The following is an 18,894-nucleotide window of genomic DNA, read 5'->3' as shown; positions in this document are numbered from 1 at the left end:
AATTCTGGTACATGATGAATATGAATTCTGGAGCTTCAGTATAAACATTCATGAACTTCCCTGATGACCTTCTCCCACCTACCCATTTGCTGGGAGAATAAAAGGGGAAAAAATAGAGAAAAACACCAAAGACAACAAATCTTGTTAATGTTGCAGTGACTATTCACCAAGGCCATGTTTTCCCTATAATTCTTTCTCTCACTACCTGTAATGTCTAGGCTAGCTTTCTCAAGGATCTCTCTGGAGTCTGGAGTCTGAGATTATTGATCTCCAGCATACACTCACTTGAGTCTCAAATCTGCTTATTTCAAGTCCTCCCAGCCCTTATATACCTTAGTATAATTACATCACTACAGCATACTGAGCATGTGCCAATTGTAGAAGCATTACATTGTCATACTAAGTACTAAGTAGATGTGAACTAGAGAACCATCTCATTAATCACACTGAGTTATCCCCCTGCTGTAAGTATCTTTGCTTCAAGTATACTTTTCTCAGAGTTCCCTCTACAACCACCCTAGGTCAGTTTGATTCAAAAGACCTCAGACTGCTTCCCATTATTTAATATCCATAAGGCTTCAGAAATAGTGATGTGATTGCAGTGTTCCAGGAGAATCTTTGATTCTTAAAGTCCCAGTCAAGCTCTTCCAGTTTTGTGGCCTAAAGTACCCCAAACTCATATCAGATTGGCACTCAAACTGATTCTATTTCCTCTGAGTTGTAAAACATGTCAAAGAGTTGTGAATAGCTGTATATATAAATACTACAGACATTTTTTCAAGAATTCTACTTTGGAGACAAGTGGTTTTCCCAATGGAGGGACATATTTAAAAAACATTGTTGCTTGATTTTAATGTGCTAGTTCCACAGAATCTCAGAAATGGGTCTTCTGAGTAGAGTTCATAGGTAGGATTGAGAGACTAATGCTTTGATTTAGGGGCATAAAATTTAGAAGTTGCCAACAGAGACTAAAAATAGCCAACAGTAACTACAGGTCATATGGTTCCTTTCTCTGTAAAGCTATACGAGTAAACATACTCTAGTGTTTTCTCTCCTTTATTTCTCTTTCATCCCTTACAAACAAACAAAATTCCTAGTTATAACTCTGTCTGAGTGATAATCTAGTCCTACTCCATATCTGAAGAAGAATATCCTTGACGTGGATAAGTGGTTATCCAGTTTTTGCTTAATTATTAGTAAGATCTCAAAGGACTAAGCCAATTTTTTTTTCTTATCAAATGACACTCCTGGCCCTTCACGTATTTTAAAATTCTCTTTTGATAGTGATTTCACTACTTACTGAGGTAGCTTATTTCACTAGTGAGGAACTGATTATTAGGAACTTATTTCATCAAGCCTAAATCTGCCCCTCTGTAATATCAGAACTACTAGTTCTGTTTTCTTGGGGAGTTTGATGATGCTATGGTTAGAGAATTGGGTCTGGAGTCAAGAAGACCTGAGTTCAAATAAAGCCTCAGGAACACAGTAGATACTAACTGTAATTCTGAAACAAATAGAATGATCAATTTGCTAAATTACAGCCCTGCTGATAATTAGATAACACATTACCCTCAAATTTATTCCTCAAATAGCTTGAACCAAAAGCCTTTTAACCCTCTTGACAATTGCGTTCTTTCAATGATCCAAACATAACCATTCACATACTAAAATAAGTTCCTAGAGTTAAGCCTGATATTTCACATGTGATCTGACTAAGGCAGAGAACAGAAACACCATTACTCCCTTTGTATTGGACAATTATGCATTTTAAAAAGATGGCTTCTTTTGATAATATGTTTTGTCTCTTGGGCTGCCATATTGAATTGCTAACTCATTTTGAGTTTGCAGTCCACTAAAAATAACAAGTCTGTTTGAGGCAAACTGCTATCTTTTATTCATCCCCAATCTCAGATTTATCAAATTGAGTTTTTTAATCTAAGGCTAAATTTACATTTATTTCTATTAGAGAAAAACCATTTTGTCTAAATTTGGATCATGAGTCCTTTACGGATCTTGACTATCAATATGTTAGCTATACCTTTTAGTTTTATGTCATCAGCAAATTTTGTAAACATATTCTACCTACTACTCTCTGTGGTTTATTGGTCAATGCAGGTTGTCTTAAAAGTTTTAATGCAAATTTAAGCTTTAATCAATATCACTTAAAATAATAAACTTTAATAGCCTAAAAGACTAAGACTTTTGAAACACTATGTGTATAGAATTTTCTTCTTTCTTTTCTATTTAAATATCCTTTGATTATACTTGCAGATCCAGGTAAATTTCTTTCTACCAGTCCTTATTACTTGCACTCCATTCCTGACACTAGGGCATGTCTACTCAACCAAATCCCACACTTGGTCATATTCCGAGGATAGAGAACATAGAGTCCAGAATCATTCTGTAGCTTCTTAAGTCTTTGGTTCTGCTGTGTATCAGACAGGGGGACCTTAGAATGAATGTGAACTCTGAACCTCTGACCTAGAAGGTCCCTCAATGCCAGACAGTCCTTTAAATAAATTATTTTAGAATGAGAGATAGTTTTGAGCCTGAAGTCAGGCTAGACCCCAGTCTAGGTGATAAACGATGTTATTTTTAAAATTTCCATTTTTTCCCCTGAATTCAGGAGGTATTCTCTAGGAAATGAAGACACTCATTTCACTTTTTTCTTATGATTTATTCCTTTTTTTCATGATGAACTTGAGTACCACACTTTATCCCTATTAGGCATTGAATCATTTTGACCTTTAGTCTCCTGTATAATCTGCCTTATGAACAAATGAATAGCACAGCAGTTTTGGACTGAAATGCTTTTTTAAAAGTAAGGTATAAAAAACAAAAACTTCAAGTAGAAAACTCAACAAACTTGTCAATAGTCAAAAGTTTGCTCAAAATCCCTCAAACTTAGAATGAAATGGATAATTTGGCCTTTTCCCAGGCTGAGGATATCACAAATTCTGTAGACTTTTGGAAATATTTTCTTTGTGCGAACAGATGTTAATGTCACCTGAAGATGACTTGTCTCCTCTCTGCACTGAATGATACCTTTAATAATTTAAAATAGCCTCATCAATCTGGGGAACCTCACCATCTAAATCAGGAGGTCTTGTGTTAGTTACGGTCTGCTTTGGCAGTCTGGTGAAGTTCCTGGATTATGCAGAGAATAGTGGTTTTCATTGCAAAAAATGATATTCATAGAAATACAAAGGAAAATATACTGAAATACAATTATCCAAATATATTAAAAAAAAAACAAATATTGTACTGACTGATACAACACTGTTACCAAACAATCCTCATGTTCTTCCAGTGGTTTTCCAAAGGCTATGAGGGCATCTAGATATATCAGTACTTGTATGTCTCCCAGTTATTTCTACCTTCAGTTAATGAAAGGTGGCAGGGGCCTACAACATCCTCAAGTTGATAAAATCCAAATGAGTGTATTAAAATTTTATCTCTTTCCTCAGACACAGGAATATGACAGAATCCACATTATAAATCCAAGACTAAAATGTACTAATGGCTTCGAAAGGTAGTCCAAGGAATCAGGAACCTGTGGTTTATTACTGACTCATGTTAGTTTTCTCTCTTTTGTAGTCTTCATAGTTCACCTCTTGAATATTCCTCTGGTATCACTAGCATAGATAATGCAAAGGGGCTTTTTTCCTCTACAAAGATGCCGTGACCAACAGTTGTAGATAGTTTCTGAGCTCTTCTATCACAGAAAAAGGAGTCTTCTTACACTATATGTGGAATAAATTGGTGGATTCTATGGACTGCTGCTTGGGCACTTCTGACATCCCAACTATACTATAGAAAAACAACTTTCCTCTTGCTGAATTTCTGCTACAATTTCCATTCTTTTCCTATAAGGGGGTCACCAGATTTAAATACTTAATCTATTTCCAAGTTTGAAAAGCCAGTTTTCTCATGATGTATATGACCACCATTTAAAACTATTCTCATGAAGGCCCATGCACAGGATATATAATCAAAATGTGCAGGTATTGGGGTCCCAGCTTGTTGTTTGAAGTATCTTAATAATATTTTAAATAAATAGAACTGGCTCTAATCAATGTTTATGTTGTAGTGAGAGACAGTAGAACAGTATATGTCTGAACCAGGTTGTTCACCTTTCTGTTGAGACCAACAGCTTCCTTGATAATGAACGGTCTTTGTTGCTAGGTCTGCTAAGTTTAAACCTCTTTATAGAATATTAAAGTACTTTCCTCAAATATCTCTCATAGAATGATTGAACTATGATAGTAGCTTGACAATAAGAACAGCATTGCAGTCCACTTTTTTGATGTTTTTATCAACATTGAATGTTGGGTGATTCCAGGTGTAATAAACCCTTATAGAATCAGTGTTTAGGTCATTGTTGTTATCCTCTGAAATGGTAGTAGCTCACACTCATCATTCCATGGGAAATACCCTAGCCAAAAATACATGTCCTTGGAACAGATCAGGGCCCAGGTCTACCAGGGAAATATTCACTGTCACACTTAAATTTGTGGAGAGATTTTATGTGTACATCATAGTTGTTTCCAAATATATTCCTTTCTCCTCTCCTACTCAATGAATCATCCTTTATGATAAAGAGTAAAAATGAAAAAGGAAAAAAAAAACAGATCAGCAGACCTAACAAGCACATGGATCATATTTGAGAATATATGTATATTTCATATTTGCAGGCTCCTACCTCTTCAAAGAAGAGAGATGAATTTTCTATACTGTTTCTATTTTTAGCTGTAAAAAATCCAATTCATATACATATATCCCTTAAATATATTGTTAGTTTTAGGTCTGGGGTTGTATCTTATACTGCCTCATTTTCCTTTGCAAAATATTGAGCATACAGTAGGCACTCTATAAATTTTTGATGATCAGCAGTGTGTAGTTATAGACAAATCTCAACTTTGTGTCTCTGTCCAATGCTTAGTAGCCATGTGAGCAAATCACTTCAGTTTCCCATTTTGTAAAATGTGAATTATAGTACTTGTACTAGTTATTTAACAAAGGTGTTGTTAAGAAAATCTTCGTAAGCCTTAATGTGCCATAGAAATGTGAACAATTGTTAAATAATTGTGTGTGTATGTTTATGTATTCACAAACAGCATTTTAAAAAACAAAATAGTTTTGTATTTTTCAAAATACATGTAAAGATAGTTTTCAACATTCATCTTTGCAAAATTTTGTGTTACAAATTTTTTCCCTCCCTCCTCCTTTCCCACCCTTAGACAGCAAGTCTAAAGTTTTTATATAAATTATATATATATATATAATCATCATATATATAATCATCAATATATATAAAGCATCAGTCCACATAAGTCTTTCCAGGCTTTTCTGACATCATACTGCTGATAGTTTCTTACAGAACAAAAATATTCTATAATATTCATATACCATAATTTATTCAGCCATTCTCCAACTGATGGGCAACCGCTTAATTTCCAGTTCCTTGCTACTACAAAAAGGGCTGCTACATTTTTGCACAAATTGGGTCTCTTTGCCTTTTTAAATGATTTTTTTGGGATACAGACCCAATAGAGACACTATTGGATCAAAGGATATGCACAGTTTGATAGCCCTTTGGGCACAGTTCCAAATTGGTCTCCAGAATGGTTGGATAAGTTCACAACTCCACCAACAATGACTTTCAATTAATGACTTTAGAGATAACAAGTATCAGAGATGGGATTTGAACCCTGAAGTCTGTACAACTCCAGAACTGTATCCACTCACTATTCCATGCTCCCAGATGAATAAAAGTTAATATTATTTTGACTGTGAATAGCATGTAATCTCTTGAGAGTAGGGAATGTTTCTTTTTCTTTTCTTTTTTTCTTTTTTTTTTTTTTTTTTTTTGTTAACCTCTGGTTTCAGTAACTGTTAAACCTCTCCTCCCTTGATATATAACTTTATTTATATCAGACAGGTAGTCAATAAACATTTCTAAAGCTCTTACTAAATACCAGTTCTAAGCGAATACAACCCCCTTTCTCTCCCCCCGCCCTCCCCCTGCAAAACAAAACAAAACAAAAAAACAAAACCCTCTGTACTTTCAAGAAACTTGCAATCTAATGAATGAAGACAATACACCAAAAAGGTGACAATGGCATGTTTTATATCCTATCCCTTTTCCCCTATTAGAATGTAAACTCCATGAAACCAGGGATAATTTAATTTTTGTCTTCATGTTCTGAGAGCTTAGAGTAGCATATCGTAGTAAAAGTTGCTTAAAAAATGCTTATTGATTGTCAAAATTTTTCTGAATAGTATTGAGAAAAAGAGAGAGAAACAGAGAGGAGAGAGAGAGAAACAGAGAAAGGGAGAGAGAAAGAAACAGAGGAAGAGAGAGACAGAGAGAGAGAGAGAGGGAGGAGAAAAGAGAAGAGAAGAGAGAAAGGTGGGGAGGCATTTTAATTTTTATAGCGTTTGTATTAATTCAGCATGAGTTTCTGATTGTTACAGCATTTTTCTTGACATTCTGAAAGAAGAAATTCCATGAGTCAGGATAATAGTCTGCCTGGGTAGTCAGAGTCCTGAGCTGGCAGATTTCGGAAAACAAATTGAGCTGGGATGGCTTGGACTTAATGACCTTAAAAAACTTTTCCAAGGAGTAAAATGGGAACTGAAGTTCAAAACCTGGAGTGGGGGGAATGGGTTACTGAAAGAATTAGGTGCTCAGTTGAAGTTGAGGGTAGAAGCTTTCCTTAAAATTCAGTTTCTGAGAGCTGGGTTAATAAGGTGTGGCAAATGCAGTCTTTTTTGTTCTTCTGTTTTCCCAACCAGACTTACCCTCGATCTCTTCTTGACTCTAAAAGTGGGAAGTATGCCAGAGAATCACAGAATCATATATCTAGAACATCAAGGGACCTTACCGAATAGAAAGTCTTAACTCCCCCAAATGACATATGGAGAAACAGACCCAGGGAGGATCAATGACTTGTCTATATTGTTCTGTGTGTATCCAAGGTCTAATTTGATGGTTAATACAAAAACCAATTAGAGAATAGATCAAGATATAAGAGATAATTACATTGCCTAGGACTAAAATCTTCAAAACATGGTAGAGGAATTTGGGCAGAGTTATTGAATGTAGAGACAGAAAGGACCTTAGGAGTTATTTAGTTGAAATCATAGTCTCAAGAGTTGCCAGGAACTTGGGAACATCATCCAGTATAATGTGTACTATCCACTCTACAACATTCAATACATGGTTATTCAATCTTCAGGTGAAGATTTTCAGTAATAGGGAACTCAATACCTCTTAAGGGAGCTCATGAGATAATATTTGCATAGCTAAGGCATACAGTAAACACTTAATAAATGCCTCTCCCTTTCCACTTTCTTTTCTCTTCTACAAGTGTTAACCACCCTTCTATTTGGAGCCCTTCAAAACACTTGAAGATTAGTAAATATGTCAGCTCATGGAATTTCTACTTCATGTTAAAAATCCATCTTTCCCATCCTCATTATTAGTACTCTCTTGAAGTCACTTTTTATACTTTATTATATTAGGTATGCTTTGTATTTACTCCTCAGTGTATTTGTATTCCCCTCCCACTGTTATGTAAATGTTAGGTTGAAATGAACCTACATGGAGACAATTCTTGAAATAAAGATGATTATTAAAAAGAAAACTTGAAGTCTACACCTGGGATCAAATCTTGCTTTTGACCTTGTCTTATCTGTATAAACATGGCAAGATATTTCTTCTGAGTCTTTGAAATAACCAGATACAAAGAGACCATTGGGAAAAATTAAGTTTGATGTTGCTTTAAATGAGGGGCCAAGTCTTAATCTAACCTTTCTGGGGTCGGTGCATATAGAGTTTTAATGGACTTCTGGATCCAGACATTTAAAAATTTTATATCACTGCTTTGTTTTGACAAAATCTTTGTCACATCTACAGACACCAGACACAAAATATAGTTGCAATCTAGTAGAGATCTTAGAGGACATCTGTTCAAACATGTCACTATATAGGTGTATCAACTGAAGTTCTGAGGTTAAGCAAATCTTATGAGGTTACACAATTTAAAAAAAAATAGAACCTGGGCTTCTTGTTTACCATCTGATTCTCCTTTCACTAAATTACAAGTTTCTCTATATTTTTTTCTTTTTTAAAAGACAGGCAGAGATGAGAAATGAAGAAAAAGACCATGTTTTAATTAGGAATTTCCATTGGTTTCATAAAGGTCACAATGTGGAGGGCTGATTTTTTCTCTCCCTCACATGTGGCCAGGGTCCTTAGAAATGGCCAAGATATTTGACAGTGCATCACAAAGTAACCTTCACAAATGTCACTCATGTGCTGGGAAGATGAATTCTATTCATTTAATATAAAAGTTCAACTGGGATTACTTAGAGAGATTCTATCTCAGAAATAATAATATTGGTCTTCTTTTCAAGGAGCATGAAAGGTTGAAACCCCTCAGTCTTTAACTTGGACATGAGATGGAAGGACACTACGATTAATGAGGTATACAAAAGGTTTTTTTCTAGGTTTTTAGAAAAGGAAACCTGAAAATTGCTTAACAAGTCTCTCCCTCCTGGACTAGTGATTTCCTTGCATAATTCATTCAGATCTTTGAGTCTAAGTGGAGTTCAGAGTTGTAAGAAAGAAGCCGGAAGATGAGTGGGCTGAGCCTGAGGTGCTGACATAATTATGTCAGGGAAGGCACATAATTATGGAAGGGCTGAACTCTCACTTTGCATCAGCCACCATTTCTGCACCTCAATTCGTAGTCCTTGCTAGCCAGTGCTAAACCCTGAGCACAGCAATTTCCCTCTCAATCCTTATAACACCTGACTCACAGGGATGTTGAAGAGACCAAAGAGATGATAACTTTTGTTTAGCACTGGGTGTGGTACACAGCAGGTGCTTAATAAATGCTGTTTTCTCCCTTTCCTCTTCCCATAGGACAAAGACCAAAGTATTTTTCTCTCTTGGCTCAACTGCACAGTGTCAAATCTTTGGAACTGTTCTCTCCACAACCAGTCCTTGCCACTAGGTATCCCATTTTTGTCATGGTCTGAAACAAATGGGGAGAAAAGAAATAACACAATAAAATCAAATACACTCACTAGGCAGGGACAGGGTTGGAGTAGGGGAGGGGAGAGAGAGGCAAGCTTTAGAATAGTTAATGGGAAATATTCCCAAAGGAAAGATCAGTGAAAGTAAAAGAGCCCAAAGAAAAGATCAGTGAAAGTAAAAGAGCCCAAAGAAAAGATCAGTGAAAGTAAAAGAGATTCAGTTCATTTCAGTGAAAATTTGTGAAAAGTTAGGGAGCTGGAGCGTGAAAGACCTCACCAAGAACTGCCAGGAGTAGAAAACTGGGCAAATGTGGATGTGACTATTTCAAACGGGTCTATGACATTTTATTTTCATAAAGGAAAGACATAAAGGGAAGTGACTTTTCTTATTCGTTAGCAGTAACATCTGTTGGAATAAGGGGCCCTCAGGTTTGTGACTGACAGTTTTCTCTCAAAATAATATAAAAAACCAGCAAGATTAATAGCTGTGCCCTACTCTGTGCCAGAGATGTGTTAGGCATTGGAGATACAAAGATAAAAACAAAAACTATCATGAACTGAATTTGAAAGGCTGATATTTGGAAAGAACAGAGAGAATACTCTGGGCTGGAGAAAACAGATTAAGGAAAAAGTAGAACGAGAATGTTCTGGGCTGTTTGCATGTGCTGACTTTGTTTTTCCTTTTTACTTCCTATTCCTAAAGATCATCTGTCAGCATGTAATCTCCTAGGCATTCTCAGTGATGGCACTGAGGTGCCAAGGATGTCAGTGGTTGGCCTGGTCCATACTTGCATGGCTTAATTGGAGGTACTTGGCCTGGATCCCTATTTCATCATCTCTTCTCTTAACACCTTTTCACATTCTGCTTGGAAGGAAATTGTGAAGTTATGGTGAGGTTAGCGCATACTCTTTTCCCATTTGTGGTGGTGATTAAGATGGCTCACACTGATTATAAGTAAATGTATGGCAGCAATTGGTCCACTTTTTAGCTCCATATTGCATTTGTCTGCTGCCCTATCTTGGATTACTAAGCCAGCAATAGTTGACATCCATCCAGATGTTTGCACTAAGGCAAGTCTGTTTCTTTTGTTTGCCTCCATTAAGCACATTAAGGACCAGAACTGTTGAACTTGGAATCCAGACATTCCATTTGTTAAAAAGTTGAGCTCTCATTAATATATTTTTAGAACTAGTTTATCCTTGCTCTCATATTTATTTTGCTCTTGGGGCAGATGCTGGGATATTATTCAGATTGGATTTATGATTAAACAGGAGCTAATATAATAATAGCAGGTAAAATATTTAGGATCCAGGAACTGCTATTTCCTCAGATGAACCTCTTTACAGAAAAATACAAGGAATTTAGATCTGAGATGTTTGAGCTTTTTTTTTTTTTTTTTTTTTTTTTTAGAAAGACAATTGAAGTTGAAGCCTAGGAGAGTGGGCAACAATAGTACCTGGAAGGAAAGTGGCTAAAATATTCATAATATTGAGGGATTCCACTCATAAGAATATGATCTAAGAATGTCATGTACCAAAGTAGGGAAGCAACGAATTGTAAATAAAGTATTTAAATAGATATCAAGTGGGGAAAGGATAAGTTAATTATGGTAAACTTTTATAATGGAATATTACTTTTAGATTGTAAAAAAACACAATACAGAGAAGCATTGAAAAATTTACATGAATGGATGCAGTGATGTAGAGAACTGAGAATATATACAACAATACAAATAAAAAAAAACAATTAAGAGGCACAATTACAAAGCAGAAATTCGATTTCAGAAAAGAAATATGACACTTCTCCCCAAAGAGGTTTTTTTTTGGGGGGCTGGGGGTGGGGAGAGGGGAGAACTCCACTGATATCTATATAGTCAATTTAAAAAAAAATTTTCATAAAAAAATCTTTGTTCCACAAGGGGCTCTTTTTAAGAGGTTTGGTAAGAAATACAGGGAGGCATTTAATATTAAACAACAAAAAAAAGGAATACATATTTATTTGAAAAAGTTAGTAGCCAGATATTGAGGATGACATATGCATCTTGAATCTGGGTAGATGCAAAAAAAAAAAAAAAAAAAAAAAAAAAAGTTGGGATTTTCCCAGTCATTTATGAATGTCACATTTGCATCGTATTTTTATTTCCATCTTTTATCTCATCTGATTTTTTTATTTCCTCTGATCCTCGTGGGTAAATATCTCATCCGATTTTTTTTTTTTTAATTTCATCTGATCCTCGTGGGTAAATATCTCATCCGATTTTTTTTTTATTTCATCTGATCCTCGTGGGTAAATATCTCATCCGATAATTTTTTTTTTTTTTTAATTTCATCTGATCCTCGTGGGTAAATATCTCATCCGATTTTTTTTTTTTTTCATCTGATCCTCGTGGGTAAATATCTCATCCGATTTTTTTTTTTATTTCATCTGATCCTCGTGGGTAAATATCTCATCCGATTTTTTTTTTATTTCATCTGATCCTCGTGGGTAAATATCTCATCCGATTTTTTTTTTTATTTCATCTGATCCTCGTGGGTAAATACCTCATCCGATTTTTTTTTTTTATTTCATCTGATTCTCGTGGGTATGGTGGCAGCTTAGATAAGGATTCCTGATCTCATTTCCAAAGGGAGGAAAATGAGACTCAGAGACACAGGTGAAAGTGCTTGGTTAGATTTTTCTCCTCTAAAGCAGGTATTAGCCAGAGAGGAGTCGGCAGCACAGAGGATGCGAGAGTCCCAGCACGGCTCCTAGCGGCGCTTCTTGGACCAGGCAGGGTTAGTCTCAGAGCTGGTCAGGGTCAGGCCCTGAGCCTGTGCTTGCAACACCCCGCTCCCAGGTTAGGACACTGAGTGGTCTCCGGGCTCTCTGAAGACCCTGAAAGGTCCCCCATGACCCGGCACTATTACGTCGGCGGCCGCCAGCACTCGCTGCCGGCTGCGCTCCTGCGCCGCGGGGTCCTCGCTGAGCTGCCGCCAGGTGTCGCCATCGTGCTCCCGCTCGAACACATCTCCAGCCACCACGACCGTGCCCACGGAGGTACCCGCCACCACCACGCTGACGTCACTGAGGCCCGCATGTCCCGGCGTGGCCCAGATCTCGAGGCCCGGGCCGAGGCGCAAAGGGCATGTCTCGCTCAGCCCGTGGGGCAGGTAGAGGCCCCCTGGGAGGCAGAAGTCGTGGGATACAAGGAGCGCGGCACGCGGGAACAAGCCCAGGCTGCCCACGTGGTCCGAGTGGCCGTGGGTGCCCACCACGAGAGTCACAGCATCCGGGGCCACGCCGTGCGCAGCCAACGCAGCCAGCAGGGCGTCTCTGGCCCAGGGCCCCCCCGTGTCCACTAGCACCGGGCCCGAGCCCGCCTGCTCCAGGGCGGTTTGTGTGTCCGGGCCAGCGGGCGCTTCCCCACGTGCTCCCTGCGACTTCCAGGTAGTGGGCAGTAACAGTGTCACGGAGCCGTCCGCTCTTTGCGCGCCCTCGGTTCCCTGCGGCTCCGAGTAGCCCTGCAGTAGCACTACTACAGAGTAAGGGTCCCCCGGGATCGACAGTGGAAAGTTCCCAAGCAGGGGTTCGGTCCGCACCTGTGAGTTCATGACTAGGAGCCGGCTGAAAGGCGTGCACGCTTGAAAAGCATCAGAGAGTTTTGACCTCCCTCAGGACCTGTATCTACGGAGTGAAGTGCCAAAATGGCGCCGTCCATGCTGACTACTTCCGGTTCTGCCAGCCGTACGGAATCGGTAGTGGAACATCATTTCCGGCTGTCCCCGAAAAGAAAAACCACACATAGCCCCTCCCCCCCGCCCCCCCAAAAAAACAGGCGCAGGCGCAGACGGGCCGGTGACATAGGGGCGGAAGTCCTTCCGAAGGTAAAAACGGGAACGGAAAAGGCTTAGATTGAAAAGGGTCCTGAGCGGTTTCCATCCTGTGCGAGCGGCTTTGCCCTCTTACCCTTCGTTCCGCTCATGTTGTCCGTGCTTATCTTTAGGGTTTTCCCCCAAAGTCTCTTTCTCTCCTTAACACCCTCTTTTCTAATGTCACAGCATTTTCCACCTCCATCCCTCCCCTTTTCTCTGTGGAACCAGCGTCCGTACCACAGGCTCTGCTCTTGCCTTGGGGCTGATACACCACTTGAAGCTCTTGTCACGGAAGCCCACTCAGCAGGGCCACGAGAGAAGTGGGTTTGTAACCTCATTCAGCAAACGTTCATTAAGCACCCACTATATGTCAGGTCTTGCGCTATTTATGAATATGTCTTTCTTTAAATCTTTGGGGTTATTAAGACCCATAGAAACTATCAACATTCCTTATATGTACCGAGCCTGTGTTTTAGATAGATCGGAGTTCATTGCCAGTGCAGACCCCTAGCTAGATGACTTAATCTCTGTACTTTATTATCCTTGTCCATAAAAGGGGGAAGGGGAACGATGAATTCCACGACCTCTAAATGTTCCTTCCCACACTAAATCGACACTAATGGTTTTGGGAGAACAAAGTAAAAATAAAAATTCCTAAGGAGGAGCTTACCTTCTAATGGAGTTAGAATAAAGTTATACTGTGTCTATTGTTGAGGGGTGAGGATACCCTAACAGCAATGGGGGTCCCCAGGCCGGTGTCGCAGGTTTTGCGAAAGAATTCACAGTCCCATTCTCCAAGCCAGGTTTTTGGCAGAAGTGGGTTTATTTTCATTGAACAGCTCTCTCTCAGGGGGCTAGTTCCAGATTAGAAATTAGCAAAGGTTGGGAGACAGAGCCTTGATTATATTTAGGTTTCCGAGGCCCTCGGCTAGGGAGCGATCTCCAGAGGAACTGAGGGACTAATTTCGAGGTCAATAATGGGAGGTATTTATGCCCCAGGCCAAGATCTCCAAATATATCAAAAGACTATTATGGGAGTTTCCCCTGGGAATCAAATTGGATGGTGCGGATGCTCCCAAAAGTGGGGAGGGGTTGAGATTCAGGGTTTTTCCAACCCAGATCCATCCCCCCAAAGATCAGGGGGACACAGTCCTATTACATCATAGTTACACTGTACACTGTATGAGCTCGTCTAGGTCAAGGAATGTGTCTTTGACTATTTTTGTTGTGCCACAGTTCTCTTATTATCCTGACTCAGTTTCCCTAAATTGTCCTACCTTGGTTTCCCTGAATTGTGACCTAATTGTTCTGGTCAATCCTGCAATATCACCCCTCCCTCCTAATCATGATGATCTAGATAAGGAGAAAGACCTATCTTAGGCATCATCAGAATGTTGGGTACCTCTCCCCATTCTGTAATTTATCAGATGTCCCCCATGTCTCCCCCCATCCTGTCAGAGCCAGATCCATAGTCCTGTTCCCATTCCCAGCGCCCTGATTCTGCCCCTGCCTTGGTCTACCCCTGTATCTGGGCTATATATATATATGTATATGTGTGTGTACAAACACACAGGAATGTTGTGGAGAATTCGCATTGTTTGCTAGATTCTTGGAGACAATAGTCTCATTCAGCCCTGGGACCAAACCATGGATCCATTGGGCCCCAGTAAATCTCTCCCTTTCAAAAAAAATATTAAACACTCTCTAAGTTCTATCTTGCCTCAGTTTCTTTGACATTACATTTTAAGTGCTTAGCACAGGTATTACATTTTAAGTGCTTAGCACATACCTGCCCAATAAAAGCTTGTTGACTGACAGAAATCAGAGTTTTATGACATTAATGATATTCTCTAAGATGAAGCCCAGACTAGGTGGAAGTTCACTTTTAGAGAGTTTGGCACTAATAGTATTCATCTGAAGAAGTCATTTTGTTAGATTTACATGTTTGTGTCAGGGTAGGATTTTCCCCAATGTCTATGAGCTTGCAAATGCTTCTTACCCCAAGAAAAGTAAAATCTGTTTTATAGAAGTAGGATTTAGTATGCTACAAAATTGACTGGCTTCTTGTTGAGAGATTCTGAGAGTTGCCTGGGAAAGAGTGAGTCCTGAAAACTCTTTCCAGGACTGTGCTTAGACCAGATGGTGGAAAATGTTGCATAAAAATGTAAAAAGATTTGTTCACTGGTAACAATAGTGTGACCAGTAGAGAGAATATTGAAAGTCGGGGAATGTGTACCATTTATTCAACAGATAAATTGGAAGCGTCCTGAAGAAGGCTTTATTCTTGGTTTTGTATCTTCATATGATGTTGCTCAGTTTCAGATTTGTATTGTACATATATTGGAGTGATTTGCCAATCACTAGCTCTTTTTTATAAATGAGAAAACTGAGACAAATAGGGTAAAGTGTCTTGCCCAGGGTCACAGTAAGTATCCGAGTTTGGATTTGAACTTTGATCTTTCTGAGTTCAGGTCCAATGTTCTGCACATTATGGTGTCACCTAGGTATCCCTTCCCCCTCCAACATAATGACTTAATAAGTGTCTGTTAATTGATTGATTTTTAATGTGTGTTAAAGAAATGCTTTGCTGTCCTTAGGGAAGATCACCACAAGATGTTAGATTTTGGGTTATTGTAATCTGAGTAGTATTGTTATAGTTGATTGGAAAAAAAATTGCAAATATTTATTACGCACTTACTGTATGCCATGGGTACCATGACTGGGAGATAAACAAAATTTACATTAGTTTCTAGAATCAGTAGAGAGGAATAGTTTGAGTTAATCAGAAAGGCTCTGTTGACTGTCAATGGGAAAATGTTGGGCCATATATCCTTTCTTCTCTACTTAATCAAATTTTAATGAACTATTCCTTTTAAATATAACCAAAATATAACCAAGAAAGAAGGGATTATTGTTTACTTGACGATCCTTTTCAGGGGAGATGCAATAAATCTCCCAAAGTCACAGAGGGCTTGTCTTGTCAGATCTAGGAAAGATCCTGGGTATCCAGAATTCCAGCCCACAAAATCCTGGCTGACAACCACCCAGGAGCAGCATTGGAATTTGATCTGACTCCATTTCTTTCGTTTTTTTTTCCTCTTTCCCAAATACCCTGAACTCTCAGAAATGTCCAGGAGAGAAGAAAGCCCAAAAGATGGGTGTAGGAGAACATCAGAAGGCACTGAAGGACAATTAAGTGCCCTTCAGTAACCAACAAAACATGAAACAAAAAGCCCATCTGAATGCTCTTAACAATGGATCAAATCTAAAGGTCCTACTGAAGAATGTTAGTACAGAAATATTTATGCATTATCAACAAAGTGTTTTCCCTAGAGCAATAGGGAAAGATGATAAAGCTTTTCAGTATGAGCTATTCATCAACCCATGAATTTTTAGAAATAGGATCCTTAGCACTCATTTGGTCCATGAGCAAACTGAACCCCAGAAAAATAGTCATTTGCCCAAGAATTTATAGTAAGTGATAAAGAAATATAGGTGTGGGGGATGAGAGGAGTCAAACCTATAATTAACTCTTGAGTCTTCTAGCTAGTGTTCTCCCCTCCCCACACCACATATGTGTTATTTTGTGGGAGAAAAATACCCATCAAAGATGCCAAATTCTGTAACTTAAATTTATTTCTGATTAATTTGCAACATTAAGTACAACATATTTAACAGCATCACACTTTTACAGTCCAGTCATGTAATTTGTGCTTTGTAAGATAAGTAAACATTTATTCTATCACAATAAAGGCTACATACAATTATCAAGAGTTAGTCTGAAAAATAAAAACAACTGTTTGTGTTTCACATGACAAAATACTTTTGATTTGGACAAAATATGTTTGGTTTAATTTTGAGTTGAACTTTGGACATAATGTGAATTCCATGATCTAAATCAGGGGTCCTCAAACTATGGCTCATGGGCCCCCTCACCCAGGGCTATGAAGTTTCTTTATTTAAAGGCCCACAAAACAAAGTTTTTGTTTTTACTATAGTCCGGCCCTCCAACAGTCTGAGGGACAGTGAACTGGCCCCCTATTTAAAAAGTTTGAAGACCCCTGAAAAATCATTGGGGACCATTGGATGGGCCTTCAATGCTTGTTTAGCCAAGGAGAAGATGCTTTGGAGAAAGAATGGCAGACAGGGAATCTTTTTTGGCCATTTCAAAATGGGATTGGATAGAAATAGATCTTGTGGTGATAATTTTGATTATAGGCCTCTTTTTTCATCCTTTATTTTAAATTTCAATATCAGCAAATTCAGAAATTTCAGACTCTGCAAAACATATTTAGTATAAAGGAGAATATTTTAAGAATTTTTTTGAGAAACTTTGAGCATGAACATAAAATATAAGGAATATTTTGCTTTATATTGATGGAGCAGAGACAGCTGTCTTGTTGTATAATAACACTACTGTGGGAAGATCATCACTGTTGCTTTCCATGATAGCAAATCTGTTTTCTAAACTTTCTAAAGATGACAAGAATTTTTTTTTTAATCCCAAATTCATTGCTAGTCTTTTTTTTTGGCAAAGTCAGATGAATGAATGAGTGTGTGCTATAATTTGGTCATGTCATTGTTAGCATATGATGTTACTCCAGTCACATAAATATTTTGGAAGCAATATGATATAGCATAGTTTCCCAAATCATTCATTTCAAAATGAGTCACTAAGTTCAGAGGTCAAAATAAAATGAAGCTCTGAGGTGAGTTCCTTAAAACATTTTCAGATTATTCAATTAGAATGTCAAGTTATTTAGAGGAGTCAATATTTTACCCTGAAAGATTAGTATTTTTATAATTAGAGAAATTATGATTTTGTAATTATAATGCTTTAGAGGAAGGGCAGCAATCGTTAGTAGATTACACTAAAGAAACAGAAGTATTTCGGTGTAAGCATTGGAAATATTTTGGGTCAGGTCTACTGAGATAAATCTGAAAGAGAATATTTTGGGCCTAATTTTGTTATTCATTTGTTTCAGGCATATTTGACTTTGTGTAACTCCATTTGGGGCTTTCTTGGCAAAGATTCTGTCATTTCATTTTCCAGGTGAAGAAACTGAGGCGAACAGTCTGAAGTGATTTGCCCAGATTTGAATTCAGGAAGATGAATCTTCCTGATTCTAGGCCTAATGCTCTACCCACTATGGCATCTAGCTGCCTTTTGAGGCTAATTGGAACCTAGGATTTTTGCCATCATTTCTTAAGCATTCATTCCTGTGATTTGGTTATTTTTTGAATAACTACCATCTAAAGGTTACATGAAATTGATAACATTGTTTACAGAATTTTTTTGACCAATATTAATTTTCAGTTGACTCATGTAAATATATTCCACATGATATTTTATTATAAAAATATGTAGCCACAGCAATCTTCATTTGGTTCAAGCCTATTCACAAGCTTACATATAGATATATGCATCTATATATGCATCTATATATAGAAGAGATTCCCTTTTGATACAGTATGTTCTAAAGCACAATATATCAAAACTCGCCCACAGGTTCTAATGATGAATAAAAACTTTTAAATTTTATTTCTTTATTCTTTTGAGTATATCTGTGTGTAACAAACTTTAGGAACATATTTTTTAAACAATTCTGCTAATATTATGGAAAAACTTATAGCATTGCACAAACCACTGTAACTTAGCTAGAATAAAAGATGAAAAGACTTTATAGGGACAGCTGCTTTATCCCAACTCCAGGAGCCAATCAAAGAGGCTTGGTTTCAGCTCCTTTCTCTCCTCATGCAGCTTGCAATATTGGACCACTGCATGAAATATGTCACCCACTTTCCAGGCTTTCTGATGAACTAGCTGCACAACATCCAGGAACTGCAAAGAAGTAGAACATTAGGTTCAACTACTTATTGGATCTTCTTCAATCTATGAAAGCATTCCATGAGAACAGATATAGCTATCAGTTTGGTCTTCTCTATTTTTTGAGTTATTTCTCTTTTTCATACGTAAACATCAAATTCAAAAGATTG

The 18,894-nt window shown here is 38.0% G+C and overlaps 2 protein-coding genes across 11 annotated transcripts in view; both read right to left on the bottom strand.

The window, feature by feature from the left end:
* Window positions 1–8,157: 8,157 nt before the first annotated feature.
* On the bottom strand, window positions 8,158–12,832 carry MBLAC1 (metallo-beta-lactamase domain containing 1). 7 transcript variants are annotated; one of them, XM_051983418.1, is made up of 2 exons: window positions 11,587–12,832; window positions 8,158–11,538 (listed from the first exon to the last, which is right to left on the bottom strand). In XM_051983418.1, exon 1 carries the CDS (start codon window positions 12,634–12,636, stop codon window positions 11,884–11,886), a length of 753 nt encoding a protein of 250 aa, XP_051839378.1. In that variant the 5' UTR covers window positions 12,637–12,832; the 3' UTR covers window positions 8,158–11,538; window positions 11,587–11,883. The 7 variants fall into 7 exon arrangements, with proteins under 7 accessions (XP_051839378.1, XP_051839379.1, XP_051839380.1 ...); XM_051983419.1 differs by having other exon boundaries at window positions 8,158–11,491; XM_051983420.1 differs by having other exon boundaries at window positions 8,158–11,443.
* A 3,683-nt stretch (window positions 12,833–16,515) lies between these two features.
* Window positions 16,516–18,894, bottom strand: part of SPHKAP (SPHK1 interactor, AKAP domain containing) — a 154,231-nt gene continuing 151,852 nt past the window's right edge. For all 4 annotated transcript variants that reach the window (XM_051983383.1, XM_051983385.1, XM_051983382.1 and 1 more), the window contains one exon: window positions 16,516–18,739. In XM_051983383.1, the coding sequence (XP_051839343.1) occupies window positions 18,596–18,739 (144 nt within the window). In that variant the 3' untranslated portion in view covers window positions 16,516–18,595. The remainder of the gene's footprint in view (window positions 18,740–18,894) is intronic.

The sequence above is a fragment of the Antechinus flavipes genome, chromosome 3 (assembly GCF_016432865.1).
Source record: "Antechinus flavipes isolate AdamAnt ecotype Samford, QLD, Australia chromosome 3, AdamAnt_v2, whole genome shotgun sequence".
Taxonomy (NCBI): Eukaryota; Metazoa; Chordata; class Mammalia; order Dasyuromorphia; family Dasyuridae; genus Antechinus; species Antechinus flavipes.
This window is presented reverse-complemented; position numbering and strand designations above follow the sequence as displayed.